This window comes from Mandrillus leucophaeus, unplaced genomic scaffold (assembly GCF_000951045.1).
Source record: "Mandrillus leucophaeus isolate KB7577 unplaced genomic scaffold, Mleu.le_1.0 Scaffold61, whole genome shotgun sequence".
NCBI classification, from domain to species: domain Eukaryota; kingdom Metazoa; phylum Chordata; class Mammalia; order Primates; family Cercopithecidae; genus Mandrillus; species Mandrillus leucophaeus.
In genome coordinates, this window is record NW_012106586.1 from 1,874,405 (window position 1) to 1,892,919 (window position 18,515).

General features: G+C 39.8%; 1 protein-coding gene across 4 annotated transcripts; it reads left to right on the plus strand.

The window, feature by feature from the left end:
• The first annotated feature begins 1,711 nt into the window (after positions 1-1,711).
• Positions 1,712-15,200, plus strand: PABPC3 (poly(A) binding protein, cytoplasmic 3). 4 transcript variants are annotated; one of them, XM_011999947.1, is made up of 3 exons: positions 1,958-3,235; positions 14,095-14,097; positions 15,188-15,200. In XM_011999947.1, coding segments are annotated over exons 1-2 (1,224 nt in total). In that variant the 5' UTR covers positions 1,958-2,012; the 3' UTR covers positions 14,096-14,097; positions 15,188-15,200. The 4 variants fall into 4 exon arrangements, with proteins under 4 accessions (XP_011855333.1, XP_011855335.1, XP_011855337.1 ...); XM_011999943.1 differs by lacking the exons at positions 14,095-14,097; positions 15,188-15,200 and adding an exon at positions 1,712-1,867 and having other exon boundaries at positions 1,976-5,061; XM_011999945.1 differs by lacking the exons at positions 14,095-14,097; positions 15,188-15,200 and adding an exon at positions 1,725-1,872 and having other exon boundaries at positions 1,976-5,061.
• The last annotated feature ends 3,315 nt before the right edge of the window (positions 15,201-18,515 follow it).

Consider the following 18,515-nt stretch of genomic DNA (forward strand, 5'->3'; position numbering starts at 1 on the left):
GAAAATGAAGTTACAAATTAAATCATAGGTCTCCAAGAAGCCTGGAATTTTGATACATTCATCCGGGTTTTCTTCCGCCCAAGTGTATATTCCGTGGGCTGTGTCTGTTGGGAATAAGAGCAAGTCCATTCTCACATCTTTGTGAATCTGCTTTTCTGCCCATAAACACACTGACATGGTTCTGCAAAGCTGCCTTTCTCTGGAAGAGCGTTTTGCTTTTGTGAATGAGGCAGAAAATCGATCTCATATTGTTGAGTAATCACACCCTTCCTAGCACTTGTTTTTTACAAGCCTACATTGTTGAAATGATGGATGTGTTCCTAAAAAGTTGTGTATCAACTTAATTTTTAAACTTTCAATTGAATTTTATATTAGTGGCAAACACTATTTCAAGAAACCCTCTAGGCCAGGCGCGGTGGCTCACGCCTGTAATCCCAGAGCTTTGGGAGGCGGAGGTGGGCGGATCACCTGAGGTCAGGAGTTCTAGACCAGCCTAGTCAACATGGCGAAACCCTGTTTCCACTAAAAACAATACAAAAATTTGCCAGCCATGGCAGTGCTCACCTGTAATCCCAGCTACTCGGGAGGCTGAGGCGCAAGAATCCCTTGAACCTGGGAGGCGGAGGTTGCGGTGAGCCAAGATCGCACCACTGCACTACAGCCTGGGTGACAGAACGAGACTCCATCTCAGGAAAAAAAAAAAAAAAAAAAAAAAAAGCCTATAATAAATTATTTGTAACATGAACAGAATGAGCAGATCCTCCCCACAACTGGTATTTTTTGTCGGACTGGACCTTTCTTAAGGGATTTTCTTAAATAGAATTATTTCAGATCATTGATTACTTAGATATGTAGCTATATTAGGTCACAAGATTAAGATTGTTTACTTATAATTATACAACTTATACTTAACAATGAATCCCAACCTGACCTCAAGAGACTATATCATATAATACTATATTAACATTACGTATTTATTGGCTGGGTGCGGTGGCTCACGCCTGTAATCCCAGCACTTTGGGAGGCCTAGGTGGGTGGATCACGAGGTCAGGAGTTCAAGATCCGCCTTGCCAAGATGGTGAAACCTTGTCTCTACTAAAAATACAAAAAATTAGCCGGGCTTGGTGGTGGGCGCCTGTAATCCCAACTACTCGGGAGGCTGAGGCAGAGAATTGCTTGAACCTGGGAGGCGGAAGTTGCAGTGAGCCGAGATCGCACTGCAGCCTCGGCGACAGAGCGAAACTCCGTCTCAAAAATAAATAAAATAAAATAAAACAAAATAAAATATTTATTATGTTTTATATTGTTATATAATATAAAAAGTCGTGTTTTTTTGTTTTTGTTTTTGTTTTTGTTTTTTTTTTTGAGACAGTCTGGCTCTGTCACCCAGGCTAGATGGCAGTGAAGCGATCTTGGCTCACTGCAACCTCCACCTCCCGGGATCAAGCGATTCTCATGCCTCAGCCTCCCGAGTAGCTGGGATTACAGGTGAGCACCACCATGCCCAGCTAATTTTTTGTATTTTTAGTACAGACGAGGTAAAAAGTAGAAAATATTTTATAAAAATATATTTGTGCAAAGTAGAACATATATAAAAACATACTAAAGTAGAAAGGAGAAAAAAATTCATTTATTTTTTCCTAGGCATTTTAAATTTGGATTATAAAAATCACCTTAGAAAAATCATTAATGCTCTTTTACAAAATAACCCGGTGAAGCAGCTAAGCCCGAGCCGCCCGCCAGCGGCCCCGCAGCAGCTCCAAGAAGGAACCAAGAGACCGAGGCCTCCCCGCTGCCCGGACCCCACACCGCCACTCTGGCTCCCAGTCGGCAGCCAGCGGCAGCGGATCCACCCCGTTCTGTGACCGTTGAGTAGTTTGCGATTTCGGTTGATGTTTGTCCCTCTGCGCTTGCCCTCGCTCCCCTCCCCCCGGTTCCGTCCCCGCCCTGGCACTCGCTCTACTCTCACGGAAAGGTGGCGGCTTGTGTCCCTGTGGGCAGCCGTGCCGAGAATGAACCCCAGCACCCCCAGCTACCCAACGGCCTCGCTCTACGTGGGGGACCTGCACCCCGACGTGACCGAGGCGATGCTCTATGAGAAGTTCAGCCGGGCGGGGCCCATCCTCTCCATCCGGGTCTGTAGGGACGTGATCACCCGCCGCTCCTCCAGCTACGCGTATGTGAACTTCCAGCACCCGAAGGACGCGGAGCGTGCTCTGGATACCATGAATTTTGATGTGATAAAGGGCAAGCCAGTACGCATCATGTGGTCTCAGCGTGATCCATCACTTCGCAGAAGTGGAGTGGGCAACATATTCGTTAAAAATCTGGATAAATCCATTAATAATAAAGTACTGTATGATACAGTTTCTGCTTTTGGTAACATCCTTTCATGTAAGGTGGTTTGTGATGAAAATGGTTCCAAGGGTTATGGATTTGTACACTTTGAGACACACGAAGCGGCTGAAAGAGCTATTGAAAAAATGAATGGAATGCTCCTAAATGATCGCAAAGTATTTGTTGGACGATTTAAGTCTCGTAAAGAACGAGAAGCTGAACTTGGAGCTAGGGCAAAAGAGTTCCCCAATGTTTACATCAAGAATTTTGGAGAAGACATGGACGATGAGCGCCTTAAGGATCTCTTTGGCAAGTTCGGGCCCGCCTTAAGTGTGAAAGTAATGACTGATGAAAGTGGAAAATCCAAAGGATTTGGATTTGTGAGCTTTGAAAGACATGAAGATGCGCAGAAAGCTGTAGATGAGATGAATGGAAAGGAGCTCAATGGAAAACAAATTTACGTTGGTCGAGCTCAGAAAAAAGTGGAACGGCAGACGGAACTTAAGCGCAAATTTGAACAGATGAAACAAGATAGGATCACCAGATACCAGGTTGTTAATCTTTATGTGAAAAATCTTGATGATGATATTGATGATGAACGTCTCCGGAAAGCATTTTCTCCATTTGGTACAATCACTAGTGCAAAGGTTATGATGGAAGGTGGTCGCAGCAAAGGGTTTGGTTTCGTTTGTTTCTCCTCCCCAGAAGAAGCCACTAAAGCAGTTACAGAAATGAACGGTAGAATTGTGGCCACAAAGCCATTATATGTAGCTTTAGCTCAGCGCAAAGAAGAGCGCCAGGCGCACCTCACTAACGAGTATATGCAGAGAATGGCAAGTGTACGGGCTGTGCCCAACCCTGTAATCAACCCCTACCAGCCAGCACCTCCTTCAGGTTACTTCATGGCAGCTGTCCCACAGACTCAGAACCGTGCTGCATACTATCCTCCTAGCCAAATTGCTCAACTAAGACCAAGTCCTTGCTGGACTGCTCAGGGTGCCAGACCTCATCCATTCCAAAATAAGCCCGGTGCTATCCGCCCAGCTGCTCCTAGGGTACCATTTAGTACTATGAGACCAACTTCCTCACAGGTTCCACGAGTCTTGTCAACGCAGCATGTTGCTAACACATCAACACAGGCAGTGGGTCCACGTCCTGCAGCTGCTGCTGCTGCAGCTACCCCTGCTGTGCGCACGGTTCCACGGTATAAATATGCTGCGGGAGTTCGCAATCCTCAGCAACATCTTAATGCACAGCCACAAGTTACAATGCAACAGCCTGCTGTTCATGTACAGGGTCAGAAAACTTTGACTGCTTCCATGTTGGCATCTGCCCCTCCTCAAGAGCAGAAGCAAATGTTGGGTGAACGGCTCTTTCCTCCTATTCAAGCCATGCACCCTACTCTTGCTGGTAAAATCACTGGCATGTTGTTGGAGATTGATAATTCAGAACTTCTTCATATGCTCGAGTCTCCACAGTCACTCCGTTCTAAGGTTGATGAAGCTGTAGCTGTACTACAAGCCCACCAAGTTAAAGAGGCTACCCAGAAAGCAGTTAACAGTGCCACCGGTGTTCCAACTGTTTAAAATTGATCAGAGACCACGAAAAGAACCTTGTGCTTCACTGAAGAAAAATATCTAAACGAGAAACTTAAATACTATGAGAAAAAAAATTGCAAAATCTAAAATAAATAAAAAGTGGAAAGGAAACTTTGAACCTTATGTACCGTGCAAATGCCAGGTCTAGCAAATATGATGCTAGTGCTAGATTACTTACTGATTTAAAAACAAAAAACAAAAAAGATTACTTAATTGATTTAAAAACAAAAAAAAGTAAAATATAAAAAACAAGTTAATGTTTTGTAAACCCTGAAGAATTTTCAGCAAAGTACAAAAATTGAAAGCATTCTTTAATTTTTTAATTCTTTACTGTGGAATAGCTCAAAATGTCAGTTCCGTTTTAAGTAACAGAATTGATAACTGAGCAAGGAAACATAGTTTGGATTATAAAATTCTTGCTTTAATAAAAATTTCTTAAACAGTAAAAAAAAAAGAAAAATCATTAATTTACTAATAGTCTTTCTTTACATTTTCTATTACTGTATCTCCCACTATATTTCAAATACGAAAATCACCTTTTCACCAAAATTTTAGGTCTTTACATATAGTGTTTATTTTTAATATTCATAAGTGAAAATATGCAATGACAAAATAGTAATTATAAATTCAGTAACATTTGTTCAAAATGGTAAGACTTATTTATATTGCATTATTTTTAAGTCAAAAATAAATACATAGTTTTAAAAATCTAATTGAACAGGAGGCTAAACTTGGTTCTGATCACAGAGATAATCACTTAATCATTTGGTTTTAGTGTTTCTGGTAGTTGATTTTCTTCAATAATAATTGTACATAGTTATTTCTTAGTTTATCAATTTTGTAATTTAACTATTGACTTCCTGCTGTAACAAATAAAGATATGTTTCATCTACCCCTTCCCACCATCCTTCTCCTCCTCCCAATGTAATTTATCACTACTTGTAGTTTCTTTATTGGTAATATTAATTAATATAAATATTTATAATTAATGTTACACCTAGTGAATTGTATAAAAGGACAGCCCATTTGAGCATTCTCCTTTAAGACGAGGCTGTGACATTGCACTACATAGAAATATAATTATAACTATACCATATTATTTTGCAATAAACTATGTATATAGAGAGAGATGGTCACTATGTAATGTGTGGGTATAGCTATACGACACATACAAACATAATGTGTGTGCATATATATAACATACACACATATATGTTATACACACAAACACACATATATATAAAAAATACATGCTGTTTATTCATCCCGATTTTGGGGGCCTGTAGGTAAATTATGGAGAAATTCATTCTGGTTAAAGTTAAATGACTTTCATGACTCCTAAAATTAGAATGTTCATATTTGAAAAAATATAAAGATGGTTTGGGGTATATTGTTTACTCACTGACAATGTCTGAGGTATACGTGGTGTATACAGCAGGGCTTCAGTCCTCAGATGTTGCCAGTTTCCAGGTTGTTAAATACAAGTTTGCTGAAGGTCTTGTCATAAGTACCCCAATAGTTTAAATACTTTCTTCTTCTTCTTTTTTCTGTTTTGTTATTTAGAGACAGGTCTTACTGTCACCCACAGTGGAGTGCAGAGGTGCGATCTTGGCTCACTGCAATCTCTGCCTCCTGGGCTCAAGCAATTCTACCACCTCAGCCTCCCAAGTAGCTGGGACTGCAGGTGTGTGTCACCACAGTAGGCTAATTTTTTGTATTTTTTGTAGAGACAGGATTTCACCATGTTGCCCAGGCTGGTTTTGAACTCCTGAGCTCAAGGGATCTGCCCGCCTTTGCCTTCCAAAGTGCTGGGATTATAGGTGTGAGCCACCATGCCTGGCCTTCTTTTTAAAAATGGGTTATTCTTGGTTTAGCAATCTTTTTTTTTTTCTTTTTTTTTTTGAGACACAGTCTTGCTCTGTTGCCCAGGCTGGAGTGCAGTGTGCGATCTAGGCTCACTGCAAGCTCTGCCTCCTGGGTTCACGCCATTCTCCTGCCTCAGCCTCCCGAGTAGCTGGGACTACAAGCGCCGCCACCACGCCTGGCTAATTTTTTTTTTTTTTTTTGTATTTTTAGTGGAGACGGGGTTTCACTGTGTAAGCCAGGATGGTCTCAATCTCCTGACCTCCTGATCCGCCTGCCTCGGCCTCCCAAAGTGCTGGGATTACAGGCGTGATCCACCATGCCCGGTCAGCAATCTTACAATTTAACTATTGACTTCCTGCCAAATTAGATTATAAGCTTCCTTAATACAGAAACTGGGTTTGCATAGCAGACAACAAAATGCTTGTTGATTGGCCAACATCATATGTCCTGAGGAATTTCATATACTTAACACTCAAGGGCTTAAATTCTCATAACACTTCTCAGAACAGCTGAGGGAATATTGGTGTGAGTGTGCAGTGCTATTCTAGATGATGTGGGACAAACAGAAAGAAACGATCTCCAGTCCACACTCTTGAGAAACGCCCCCTGTACTAAAGGACACACATGTCCATAAGTAGCTCCCGGCCATATGGAGGGATGAGCAGAGTATGGGGGGGAAGCACAACATACCCCAGCAGAGAGATCTGGGAGCACCTTGTGCGTAAGATGGCTTGTAAGCCAAGCCTTCAAAGATGAGTAGGATTTTGATGGATAGTCAAGAAGAGAAGAGGAGTCCGAGGCCAAGGGAATTTGACCAAAGGCAGATGTTTCACCAAATTTGACAATGCATTCCCTGGAGTAGTGTTGTCTCTGAGAAGCAGCTGCTTGTTTAGAGGCTGTGTGTCCCAGCTCCTTTCTGCATCAGTACAGGGCACGTCACTAGCCCTTACCCAGGGGATGTTAGTGGGAGTGATGCGTGTCTTTCAAGGCAAGGCAGTTAAGAAACTGATGGGCTTTCCAATGTCACTTTCCCCATCCACTAGGTGAAGAACATTGCAATTCCTTGAGAGAGGAGCCACGGGACAGAGGGAGTGTGTGTGTGTGTGTGTGCGCGTGTGTGTGTATACACACACATATATATATCGAGAGAGACAAAACACTTGTTTTGTCACGGTAGTCTCAAACTCCTAGGCTCAAGCAATCTTCGCACCTCAGCCTCCCAAGTAGCTAGGACTAAAAGCACACACCACCATGCCTAGCTAATTTATTTTATTTAATTTGTAGAGACAGGAGCCTTGCTATGTTGCCCAGGCTGTTCTTGAACTCCTGGCCTTAAGCAATCCTTCTGCCTCAAGCCTCCCAAAGCACTAGGATTACAGGTGTGAGTCACCATACCCAGCCTTGATATATTTTATTTTACATAAAATTACAATGTTTTATATAAAATGTGTACTGACTGTATTTGACTTGAATATTATTACTGTCAATTATTCAAACTTGAATTAAGTCCAACTGCCTGATCAGTGATACATTAAAATATCATAATATTTACTTATCCAGCAATCTCAACTCTTTTAGTCCCTTCAGGCTGTTATAACAAAATACCATAAACTGGGTGGCTTGTAAACAATAGAAATTTATTTCTCACTGTTCTGGAGACCGGGAAGTCCAAGATCAAGGTGCCAGCAGATTTAGCACCTGGTGCCTGGTAAGGGTCTGCTTTCTGGTTCATAGAGTCCGTCTTTTCACTGTATCCCCACATAGGGGAAGGAGTCAGCTCTACCGGGCCTCTTCTATAAGGGTATTAATCTTCTCCCCGAGGGTTTCACTCTCATGATCTGATGACTACCCAAAGACCCCACCTCTTATCATCGTATTGGGGGTTAGGACTCAGCATAGGAGCTTCTAGGAAACATAAACATTCAGTCCACTGCATCGACTACCTAATACAGAATGGAAAACGTATCATAAGCAAACAAGGCCTTTAGCCAGCTGCAATTAATAATACAAAGAGCACACATTTTCTTCTTCCTGAAACATCCAATATGCCCTCACTCAGAAACAAGCTACTCTTATTTTATATAAATAGATATAAATTTAAATATTATATATATGTAAATATATATAAATCTGACACGGTTAGTTATTTCCTTCTTATTAGAAAATCAAATAGAGAAAGAACAGAAATAAATATACTAAAAGCAGCAAGAAGCAATGCTTGGTACTCAAATATCAAGAAACAGGAAAAGAACAATATAAGTACTCAACAATAACAGCATCAGCAGGCCAGGCGTGGTGGCTCACGCCAGTAATCCTAGCACTTTGAGAGGTCAAGGCGGGCAGATTCCTTGAGCCCAGGAGTTCGAGACCAGCCTGGCCAACATGGTGAAACCCTGTCTCTACCAAAAAATACATATATACAAAAATGGAACAAATATCAGTGACAATGGCAACTCTGAGTCCACAGGAGAAAATGAGATTGTCCTCAGTTTATTGTCACTAAAAAGGCATGCAAGCAGGCAACACCATGTAGACATATCTTTCCCCAAAGAAAACTTTTAAAGAAGTTTTCTCCTTAAGGTGATAATAAACTTTCTTTATGTGGAAACCTCCTTTTCCTAGGAATGCTGTCAACATGAAACATTATTGCGGTTTATTCCAGAAATGCAAAGTTAGTTAACATTTAAAAATCAATCAATGTAATTCATCATATTAATCGAATAAAAGAGAAAACCCATATGGTCATCTCAGTAATATTAAAAAACTATTTTATAAAATTTGAGGTCTAGTCATAAAATGCAAAACCTCAGTAAACTAGGAATAGATAAGCTCAGTAAACTAGGAATAAAGTATATTTACAAAATATCTAGAATAACATCATGTTGTTCTAATGGTGAAATATTGAATGTTTTCCCTGTCAAGGAATAAGAAAAGAAAATCCATGATCAACATTTCTATTCAACATTGGACTAAAAAACCTAACCAGTACAACAGGCAAGAAAGACAAATTAAAGCATAAAGACAGGAAAGAAAAAGTAAGCTGTCATTATTCATAAATGACATGAGTGCATACACAGAAAAGCCCAAAGAATCTATTAATAAATTGAAAGGATGAGTGAACTTAGTAGGTCACTGGATTCAAGGTCAATATACTGAAAATCAATTGTATTTCTACATACACAAACCAATTTAAATATAAAATTTAAAAACCAATATCAATATAATCCCTTTGGAAAATAGTTTCACACTTTCTTAAAAAGTTAAACCTATACATACCAGAAGATCCAGCATTTTGCTCTTGGGGTTTTACCCAAGAGAAAAAAAAACCATGTTTATATAAATAGTTGTACAAATGTTCATAGCAGCTTCATTTGTAATATCCCCAAACTGAAAATAACCCAGTGCCCATTGAAAGGCTAAACAAATTGTGAGGTAGTCACACAGTAGAACACTACCAGGCAATGGAAAGACTGAACTAGCGATATGTACAAAAACACAGAGAAGTGTCAGAATAATTATGCTGAGTGGGAAAAAACCCAAGCCAAAGACAAGAGTACATAAAAATTCTAGAAAAGTTCAGACTAATCTATAATGTTAGAAAGGAGATGAGTGGTTGCTGGAGGGTGGGAAGGTCAAGTCAGGCAGAGAGGATTTCACAGAGGCAGAAGAAAACTTTTGAAAGTGATATGTTTGGTTGTTTGTTTGTTTGTTTATTTTGAGATAGAGTCTCGCACTGTCACCCAGACTGGAATGCAGTGGCGTAATCTCAGCTCACTGCAACCTCCACCTTTGGGGTTCAAGTGATTCTCCTGCCTCAGCCTCCTGAGTGGCTGGGACTACAGGTGCCCACCACTACGCCTGGTTAATTTCTGTATTTTTAGTAGAGATGGGATTTCACCATGATGGCCAAGCTGGTCTCAAACTGACCTCAGGTGATCTGCCCACCTCGGCCTCTCAAAGTGGTATGTTTGTTATCTTAATCGCGGTGATGGTTTGATGGTGTATACATTTGTCAAAACCTATCAAATTTTACACTTAAGTAAGTGTAGTATATAACATATCAATAAAGCTCTTTAATTTTTTAAAATAAAGAAATGAACGGATTGGGCAGAAAAAACATACAATTTCCGACAGCATAAACAATCCCCATTTCATCAAGTATCCAGGAATGCATCTAACAATAGATGTGCAAAAATGCTACATTGAAAGCTACAAAATATTATAGCAAGAAATCTTAACCTAAATAAATGGAGGGATATGCCATGTTCACGGACTGGAAAACTCACGATGACAAAATGGCAGTTCCTTTCAAATTTTTCTGCAGATTCATGAAATCCCAAATAAAATCTCAGCAGGATTTTTTAATGAACAAATGAAATCTAAAATTTATATGAAAATACAAACAACTGGCTGGGCACAGTGGCTCACGCCTCTAATTCCAGCACTTTGGAAGGCAGAGGCGGGCAGATCACCTGAGGTCAGGAGTTTGAGACCAGCCTGGTCAACCTGGTGAAACCCTGTATCTACTAAAAATACAAAAATTAGCCGGGTGTAGTGGTGGGTGCCTGTAATCCCAGCTACTCAGAGGCTGAGGCAGGAGAATTGCTTGAACCCAGGAGGTGGAGGTTGCAGTGAGTGGAGATCGTGCCACTGCACTCCAGCCTGGGCAACATAGCAAGAATCCATCTCAAAAAAAAGAAGAGAGGCCGGGTGCGGTGGCTCAAGCCTGTAATCCCAGCACTTTGGGAGGCCGAGATGGGTGGATCACGAGGTCAGGAGATCAAGACCATCCTGGCTAACACGATGAAACCCCATCTCTACTAAAAAATACAAAAAACTAGCCGGTCCCAGCTACTCAGGAGGCTGAGGCAGGAGAATGGCGTAAACCCGGGAGGTGGAGCTTGCAGTGAGCTGAGATCCGGCCACTGCATCCCAGCCTGGGCGACAGAGCAAGACTCTGTCTCAAAAAAAAAAAAAAAAAAAAAAAAAAAAAAAAAAAAAAAAAAAAAAAAAAAAGAAAGAAAAAAAAAAAAAAAAAAGAAAAGAAAAAGAAAGAAAAAACAAAGAACCTAAAATAGCCAAACAATCTTGAAAAAGAACAGAGTTAGAGATTGACGCTGCTAAATATCAAGACCTACTGTGAAGTTACAGCAATGATTAAGACTATAGTATTTGTGCAAGGATAAACAAATGGAATAATAAGCAAATTAGAGTATCCAGAAGAGACACACCCAGAGTCACTTGATTTACAATAGAGTAAAACACTGGCTCAATTGGACATCCAATGACCTTGACTTCCACCTCACAGCATACACAAAACATAATCTGAGACCATTGACTCAAAAGTGTAAGATAAGACAATAAACCTCTAGAAAAAATATACAATACCTAAGACTACGTGTAGGCACACATTTTTTAAACAGGACACAAAAACAGCAGCCATAATAGAAAAGATTGATAAATTGGTCTTTATTAAAATTAAGAACTTTTGTTCAATAAAAGACAACATTGAAAGTAAAAAAGCAAGCCATGGACTGGGAGAAGACAGTTGCCATCCCCATGTGTGGCAAAGGACTCATTCTGAATATTCAAAGAACTCCGACAAAACAGCACCCAGTGCAACTTGAATTTATTTATTTTTTTTTACTAAATGAGAAAAAGACTCAAATGGACAATGAACAAATGAAAATACCCAAATAGCCAGGAAATGTTTTAAGAGCTGTTCAGCAGGATTCACTACCCATACAGTACAAATTAAAACCACTATGAGGCCGGGCCCGGTTGCTCATGCCTGTAATCCCAGCACTTTGGGAGGCTGAGGCAGGTGGGTCACTTGAAGTCAGGAGTTCAAGAACAGCCTGGTCAACATGGGGAAACCCCATCTCTCCTAAAAATACAAAAATTAACTGGGTGTGGTACCGGGCACCTGTAATCCCAGCTACTCGGGAGGCTGAGGCGGGAGAATCACTTGAACCTGGCAGGTGGAGGTTGCAGTGAGCAGAGATAGTGCCACTGCACTCCAGCTTGGGTAACAGCGAGACTCCATCTCAAAAAAAAAAAAAAGAAAAGAAAAGAAAAGAAAAAGAAAAAACCACAGTGAGCTATTACTACACCCCCACCAGGATGGCTAACATTAAGACTAAAAATACCAAGTGATGGAGAGGACATGAAACAATAGAAAGTTGCATATATTGCCCATGGGATGTAAATGGTTCCTTTGGAAAACTGGCGTTCTACAAAAACGGAATGTACACACATCCTAAGATTTTCACTTATAGGTATGTATTCAACAGAAATGAGGCCTTACCAGAAAAACATGTACAAGAATGCTCACAGCACCTTTATTCATAAAACCCCCAAACTGGAAAATCTAAATGTCTATCAACTAAAGAACAGAAAAATAAATACATGTGGAAATATTAAAGAATGGAGCCCTACGCTGCAACGAGAAAGAGCAAACTACTGAGAACACCCCGCATGGACGACTCGCAGACATGACGATAAACAAAAGGAATCGGACCTGACGGGGCACATGCTGACTGACCCATTTTATATGAAGATCGAGGACAGACGACGCTAATCGTGATGGTAGAAAAAGAACAGGTGCTCGACTTTGCCAGTGGTGGGGGCATTGAGTGGAAACAGGCAATAAGGAACCGTTTGGGGTGCTGATAACTTTGTAAACCTTCACCTGGGTGGTTGGTAAATGAGTTTATTCATGTGTGAAAACTCACCAACCTGCACAGTTATAGATCAACTTTTAAAAATTAAAGAAGGTGGGCCGGGCGCAGTGGCTCACGCCTGTAATCCTGGCGTGAACCTGGGAGGCAGAGCTTGCAGTGAGCTGAGATTGCACCACTGAACTCCAGCCTGGGTGACAGAGCGAGACTATCTCAAAACAAAAAAGAAAAAAAAATTAAAGAAGGTGGAAGAGAAGCTGAAGCGATACATTCCCCTGAGAGTTGCTAAACAAAGTTCCTGCCCTAGCATCAGAGTGGTATTGATCCAAACCCAAGACACTTTCTTAGTCAGGAGAAAGTCACGCTCCGTAGACAGCATTCCTAATTCATTGCCTCCATGGGCGAGGACACACTGCTAATTAAGCTTTTGATTGAAAATTTCGGAAAATCCAACTCAAACTGGTTTAAAGAAATGTATGGCTACGCTAAAGGGAAGTCTAGAGATTCGTGTTTGGTTGACCCAACTGCTCAGTCCCGGCTCTGACAGCTCCGCTGTCTGTCTCACTCCTCTACTGTACACAGCGTGGGATTCAGTGTCAGCTGGCTCCCTTTGTTGGGGGACCAGGGAGACCACTGCAGTCCAGGCTACATCCTTCTTCATTTTTGCCTGGAGAATTACTACTAGATCTCCCAGGAGAATGAGGAAGGATGTCCCCAGAACCTCTAGCAAACCACTTCTTATGTGCCATTGGCCCAAATTTAGTCACAGTTCTGTCTAAACCTATCACTGGCAGTGGGAACACAAAGATTGGTTTAGTCTAATGAGGGTGAACCTAGGGCTGATAATAGGGTGCATACTGGAACAAAATCAGGGTTCTGTTTAGAACGAGGAAGCGGGGCTGGGAAATTGATGCTGGGTTGGCCGCCGACATATCCAATACAATGTCCTCAAGAAGATTGTAAGTACCTGGGTGGCAGGGACTGTGTTTTAGACCTCTCCCTTATCTTCAAAACCTGTTACTGTCTGGGGACTATGAGATTAGGGGGTCCTGCTAGGGACTGGGGAATGTGTAGGACCCCAGAGTTACATACATTACAGGAATAGTGGCTAATACCACTAGGTGGTTAACTGCCCAAAAATGTGGCTAAGTTTCTCAAGGACCCTCAGTTTTTAGAAAACTTTGGAGGAGATGAGCTCCTACTTGGTAGAACCTTATATGGCCATTACCTGTCTGTATTTAGCCTGTACAGACAATGAGCTAGAACAAAAGTCACGGCCAATCAAGGAGCACATGGCCACCTGCAAGGGACAGTCAAGGGAGAAGGCAGCCGTCTTTTGTTCCCTCTCTTCTCCCTCCCCTCAGAGCAAAGGACATGGAACAAGGTAGAAGGAGAGAACATAAGTCTAGTTGGGGTACTGGAGTAGAGACAGGAATTGAACATGAGGTTGAAGCTTAGAAATGAACAAATCGATTGATTACATAGGTGTATACATTTTTATAACAGCTCCATTGAGATATAATCACATACTGTGCCATAAACTTCACTCTTTTCAAAAAGTACACAATTCAGTAATTTGTAATCTATTCCAAGAGTTGTGCAACCACCATCACAATCTAATTCCAGGACCCTTTTGTCACTGCAGAAAAAACCCCATACTCATCCTCCCCCGCCCCTCAGGCCCTGGCAATCACTCACCTGCTTTCTGTCTCTATAGATTTGCCTATTCTAGACCATTTGTAAATGGAATCAAAATATGAGGCCTTTGTTTGTTTGCCTGGGTTTTACTTTTTTTTTTATTTTTGTGGGTACATAGTAGGTATATATATGTATGGGGTACATGAGATATTTTGACACAGAAATAAATGCATAATAATTACATCAGAGTAAATGGAGTATCTGTCACCTCAAGCATTTATCTTTTCTTTGTTTTACAAACAATCCCATTATACTCTTTGTTATTTTTAAATATATAACAAATTACTGCTGACTGTAGTCACCCTGTTATGCTATCAAATACTAGGTTTTATTCATTCTACCTTATTATGTTTTTGTACTGATTAACAATCACCACTCCCTGCTCCACTACCCTTCCCAGCCTCCGCTATCCATCATTCTACTCTCTATCTCCATGAGTTCAATTCTTCTAATTTTTAGCTCCCACAAGTAAATGAGAACATGTGAAGTGTGTCTTTCTGTGCCTGGCTTATTTCACTTAACATAATGACCTCCAGTTCCATCCATGTTTTTGCAAATGACAAAAATCTCATTCTTTTTTATGACTGAATAGCACTCCATTGTGTATATATTTCACATTTTCTTTATCCATTTGTCTGTTGATGTGCACTTACGTTGCTTCCAAATCTTGGTACTGCGAATGGTGCTGCAGTAAACATGGGAGTGCAGATACTTCTCCAATATACTAATCTTTTGGGTATATACCCAGCAATGGGATTGCTGGATCATAAAGTGGCTCTATTGTTAAGTTTTTTGAGAAACCTCTATATTGTTCTCCACAGTGGCTGTACTAATTTACATTCCCACAAACAGTGTACAAAGATTCCCTCTACTCCACATACTTGCAAGCATTTGTTACTGCCTGTCTTTTGGATAAAAGCCATTTTAACTGGGGTGGGATGATATCTCATTGCAGTTTTCATTTGCATTTCTCTGATGATCAGTGATGTTGTGTACCTCTTCATGTACCTATTTGCCATTTGTATGTCTCTTTTGAGAAATGCTTATTCAGATCTTTTGCCCATTTAAAAAATCAGATTATGACATTTTTTTCATATAGAGTTGAACTCCTTACATAGTCTGGTTATGAATCTCTTATCAGATGGATAGTTTGCAAATATTTTCTCCCATTCTGTGGGTTTTCTCTTCACTTTGTTGAGGCCTTTTGTGACTGGCTTCTTTCACCCAGCATGATGTTTTCAAGATTAATGCATGTTGTAGCATGAATCAGTACTTCAGTCCTCTTTATGCTGAAGGATGTTTCATTGTGTAGATATATCACATTTTAAAAACACATTCGTCAGCTGATGAACAATTGGGTTGTTTTCACTTTTTGACTATTTGGAACAATGCTGCTATGAACATTTATGTACAGGTTATTGTATAGATAGTTGTTTCCAACCCTCTAGGAGTAGAATGGCTGGGTTACATGGTAATTATATGTTTAGCTTTTTGAGCAACTGACAAACGGCTGCACCATTTGAAAATCCCACTAGCAATGTACAGGGACTGTAGTTTCTCCATATTCTCATCAACACTTGTTATTGTCTTTTTTATCTGAGTAGAATAAAAAAGTGTGTGAGAAGTGGTGCTTTGTTATGATTTTGATTTGCATTTCCTTAATGACTTAATGATGTTGAGTATCTTTTCATGTATATATTGGTCACTCACGTATTTTTTTAGAAATGTCTACTCAAATTTTATTGTTGAGTTGTAAAAGAATCTATATATTTTGGCACAAGTCTCTTATCAGATGCAATTTGCAAATATTTTTCCCATTCTATGAACTATCTTTTCACTTTTCTGATGGAATTCTTTAAAGCACAAATGTTTTTGCTTTTGGCGAAACCCAATTCATCTATTTTTCCTTTTGAAGTTTGTGCTTCTTTGTGTCATATCTAAGAAATCATTGCCTAATTCAAGGTAGATATTCTTTTTTATTTATTTATTTTTTTGAGACGGAGTTTCATTCTTGTTGCCCAGGCTGGAGTGTAATGGTGTGATCTCAGCTCACTGCATCCTCCGCCTCTTGGGTTTAAGAGATTCTCCTGCCTCAGCCTCCCAAGTAGCTGGGACTGCAGGCATGCACCACCAGATATTCTTTTACTTTGAATTAGGCAACAGTTTCTTAGATATGGCACAAAAAAGCAAAAAAAGTTTTCTTGTAAGAGTTTTCTTCTAAGACTTCTAGTTCTTACATGTAGATCTGTGATCCATTTTGAGTTGATTTTTGTATATGGTGTGAGGTAAAGATCAAACTTTATTTTGTGTGTTTGTTTGTGTGTGTGTGTGTGGATATCCAGTTGCCCCACTACCATTTGTTGAAAAGATCATTCTTTCCACATTGACTGGTCTTGGCAACCTTGTCAAGAATCAACTGATTATAAATGTAAGGCTTCATTTCCAGACTTTGAATTCAATTCCATTAATCTATATGTCTATCCTCATGTCAACCCTATAGTGCCTTGATTTCTGGAGCTTTGGCATACATTTTAAAATTGGGAGGTAAATGTCCTCCATCTTTATTCTTCTTTTTCAAGATTGTTTGGCTATTCTGAGTCCTATAAACTTCCATATGAATTTTAGAACAGTTTGTCAAGTTCTGCAAAAAAAAGGCAGCCAGGATTTTAATAGAGGTCACGTTAAATCTGTAGATCAGTTTGGGGAGTATTACTGTCTTAACAATATTAAGTCTTCCAATCCATGAACATGAATGTTCGTTTTATTTATATCTTTATATTTTTTCAACAAGGTTTTATAGTTTTCAATGTATACCTCAATAAAAAAAAAAGAGTGTCTTTCTTTTAAAAAATGAACAGGACTAGTTATTTTTAGAGTGAGAATATTCTAATAACTGAAAATACTAAGGTTTATATGATTGGACTGATATGTCATTAAGCAATATTCCTCTCTGAGAGAATGGAGTGGTGGTGTTTAACAGAGCGCAGCTAATGGTTGTTAATGGGAAAATAAAGCCCTTCAATGTTGATGTTCTGAGAGTTAAGATGACTCACTAAATCAGTAACTATGGTGATAGAGAATAGAATAGGCTATAACTTATATTACACTGACATTTACTTTGTCAGAGCAATCTTACAAACGAAAAGGCATTTGTTTTCCTTTAAAAAAAAATACTGTGCTTTTGTCAAATGCTTATTGAATTTGCATCTGTCATAATCAATGAGCACCTGTCTTAGGATCCTGGTGCTCAGCACTGCTCCCTGTCTGGTTCACAACTGCAGGCACCTGAGAATGAATAGAGCTCCTCTGCTCTCTCGTTAGCCCCATCCCAAAGACTGAGCCTCTCCTGTTTAGGAACTATCAAGAGAAGACACAGCTACCAAGCCAGGAGATAAGGCTCTGTTTGTGCAGAGCTTCTTGTGAAACTGTAGCAACCACTAGCAAGTTTTCCCAACTACCAAGACAGGTGGGCCCATACCTTGCAGGAGTAAAACACATTCTACTTCTTCTAGAGAGAAGAGATTTTGTACCTGAACTTAAGGGAAAACAGACCAAAAAGGATGCAATGGGCTACCTGAGCCAAGTTCATTTTCTCACTAACAGGATGATTCATCTTCAAAGGTATTAGGTCTCAGCAGACCCTAGTCTAAGAAAACCCTGAGTGAAACTAGCCAACAATCTGCTTATCATAATCTCTTCATATGAGCTGTTATCATGCAAATAATATAGATGTTCCTGAGATGATTGCAAATAATCACCCTTCAAGTACATGTTATAAAAAATAGTATTAACATTTGCTGAGTGACTGTGCCCCATGCATTGATCTGGTGCTTTTATATGTCATTCTCAGTTTAATGAAATCTGATAAATGTGATTTAAAAATCACTACCTCCCAAATGAATTTAACAAACTTGTGTTCACTAAACAGACAAGTAAAACATCATCCATGTATATATATACACATGGATGATGGATATATATCCATATATATGGATATATATATATTCCACTATTTTTTCTTAATATTGTTTTGATCATTCTCTTTCCAAAAATTTGATCTTTCTCTTTCCAAAATTACTATAAGACCAGCCAAAAAAAAAAAAGTATCAGTGTTCTATCTTCCTGATTTTCCCACTGAAGGGTGAGAGAAAAGAAAGGTCTTGTCTATCATCTAAAATCTATTAGTAAGTACTTTAGCTGGGTCTGGAAACTAACATGTCACATATCAGTTACACAGGAATGAGCTGACATTTGCTTTCTGCCAGGAGCAATACACAGATTCAGAGAACTGCTACTCGAACATAGTTACAGAAAATAGAATATTTACCTTTGCAGG

Coding starts and splice junctions, on each gene's coding strand:
- PABPC3 (XM_011999943.1), top strand. CDS start 2,013: ATGAACCCCAGCACCCCCAGCTACCCAACGGCCTCGCTCTACGTGGGG.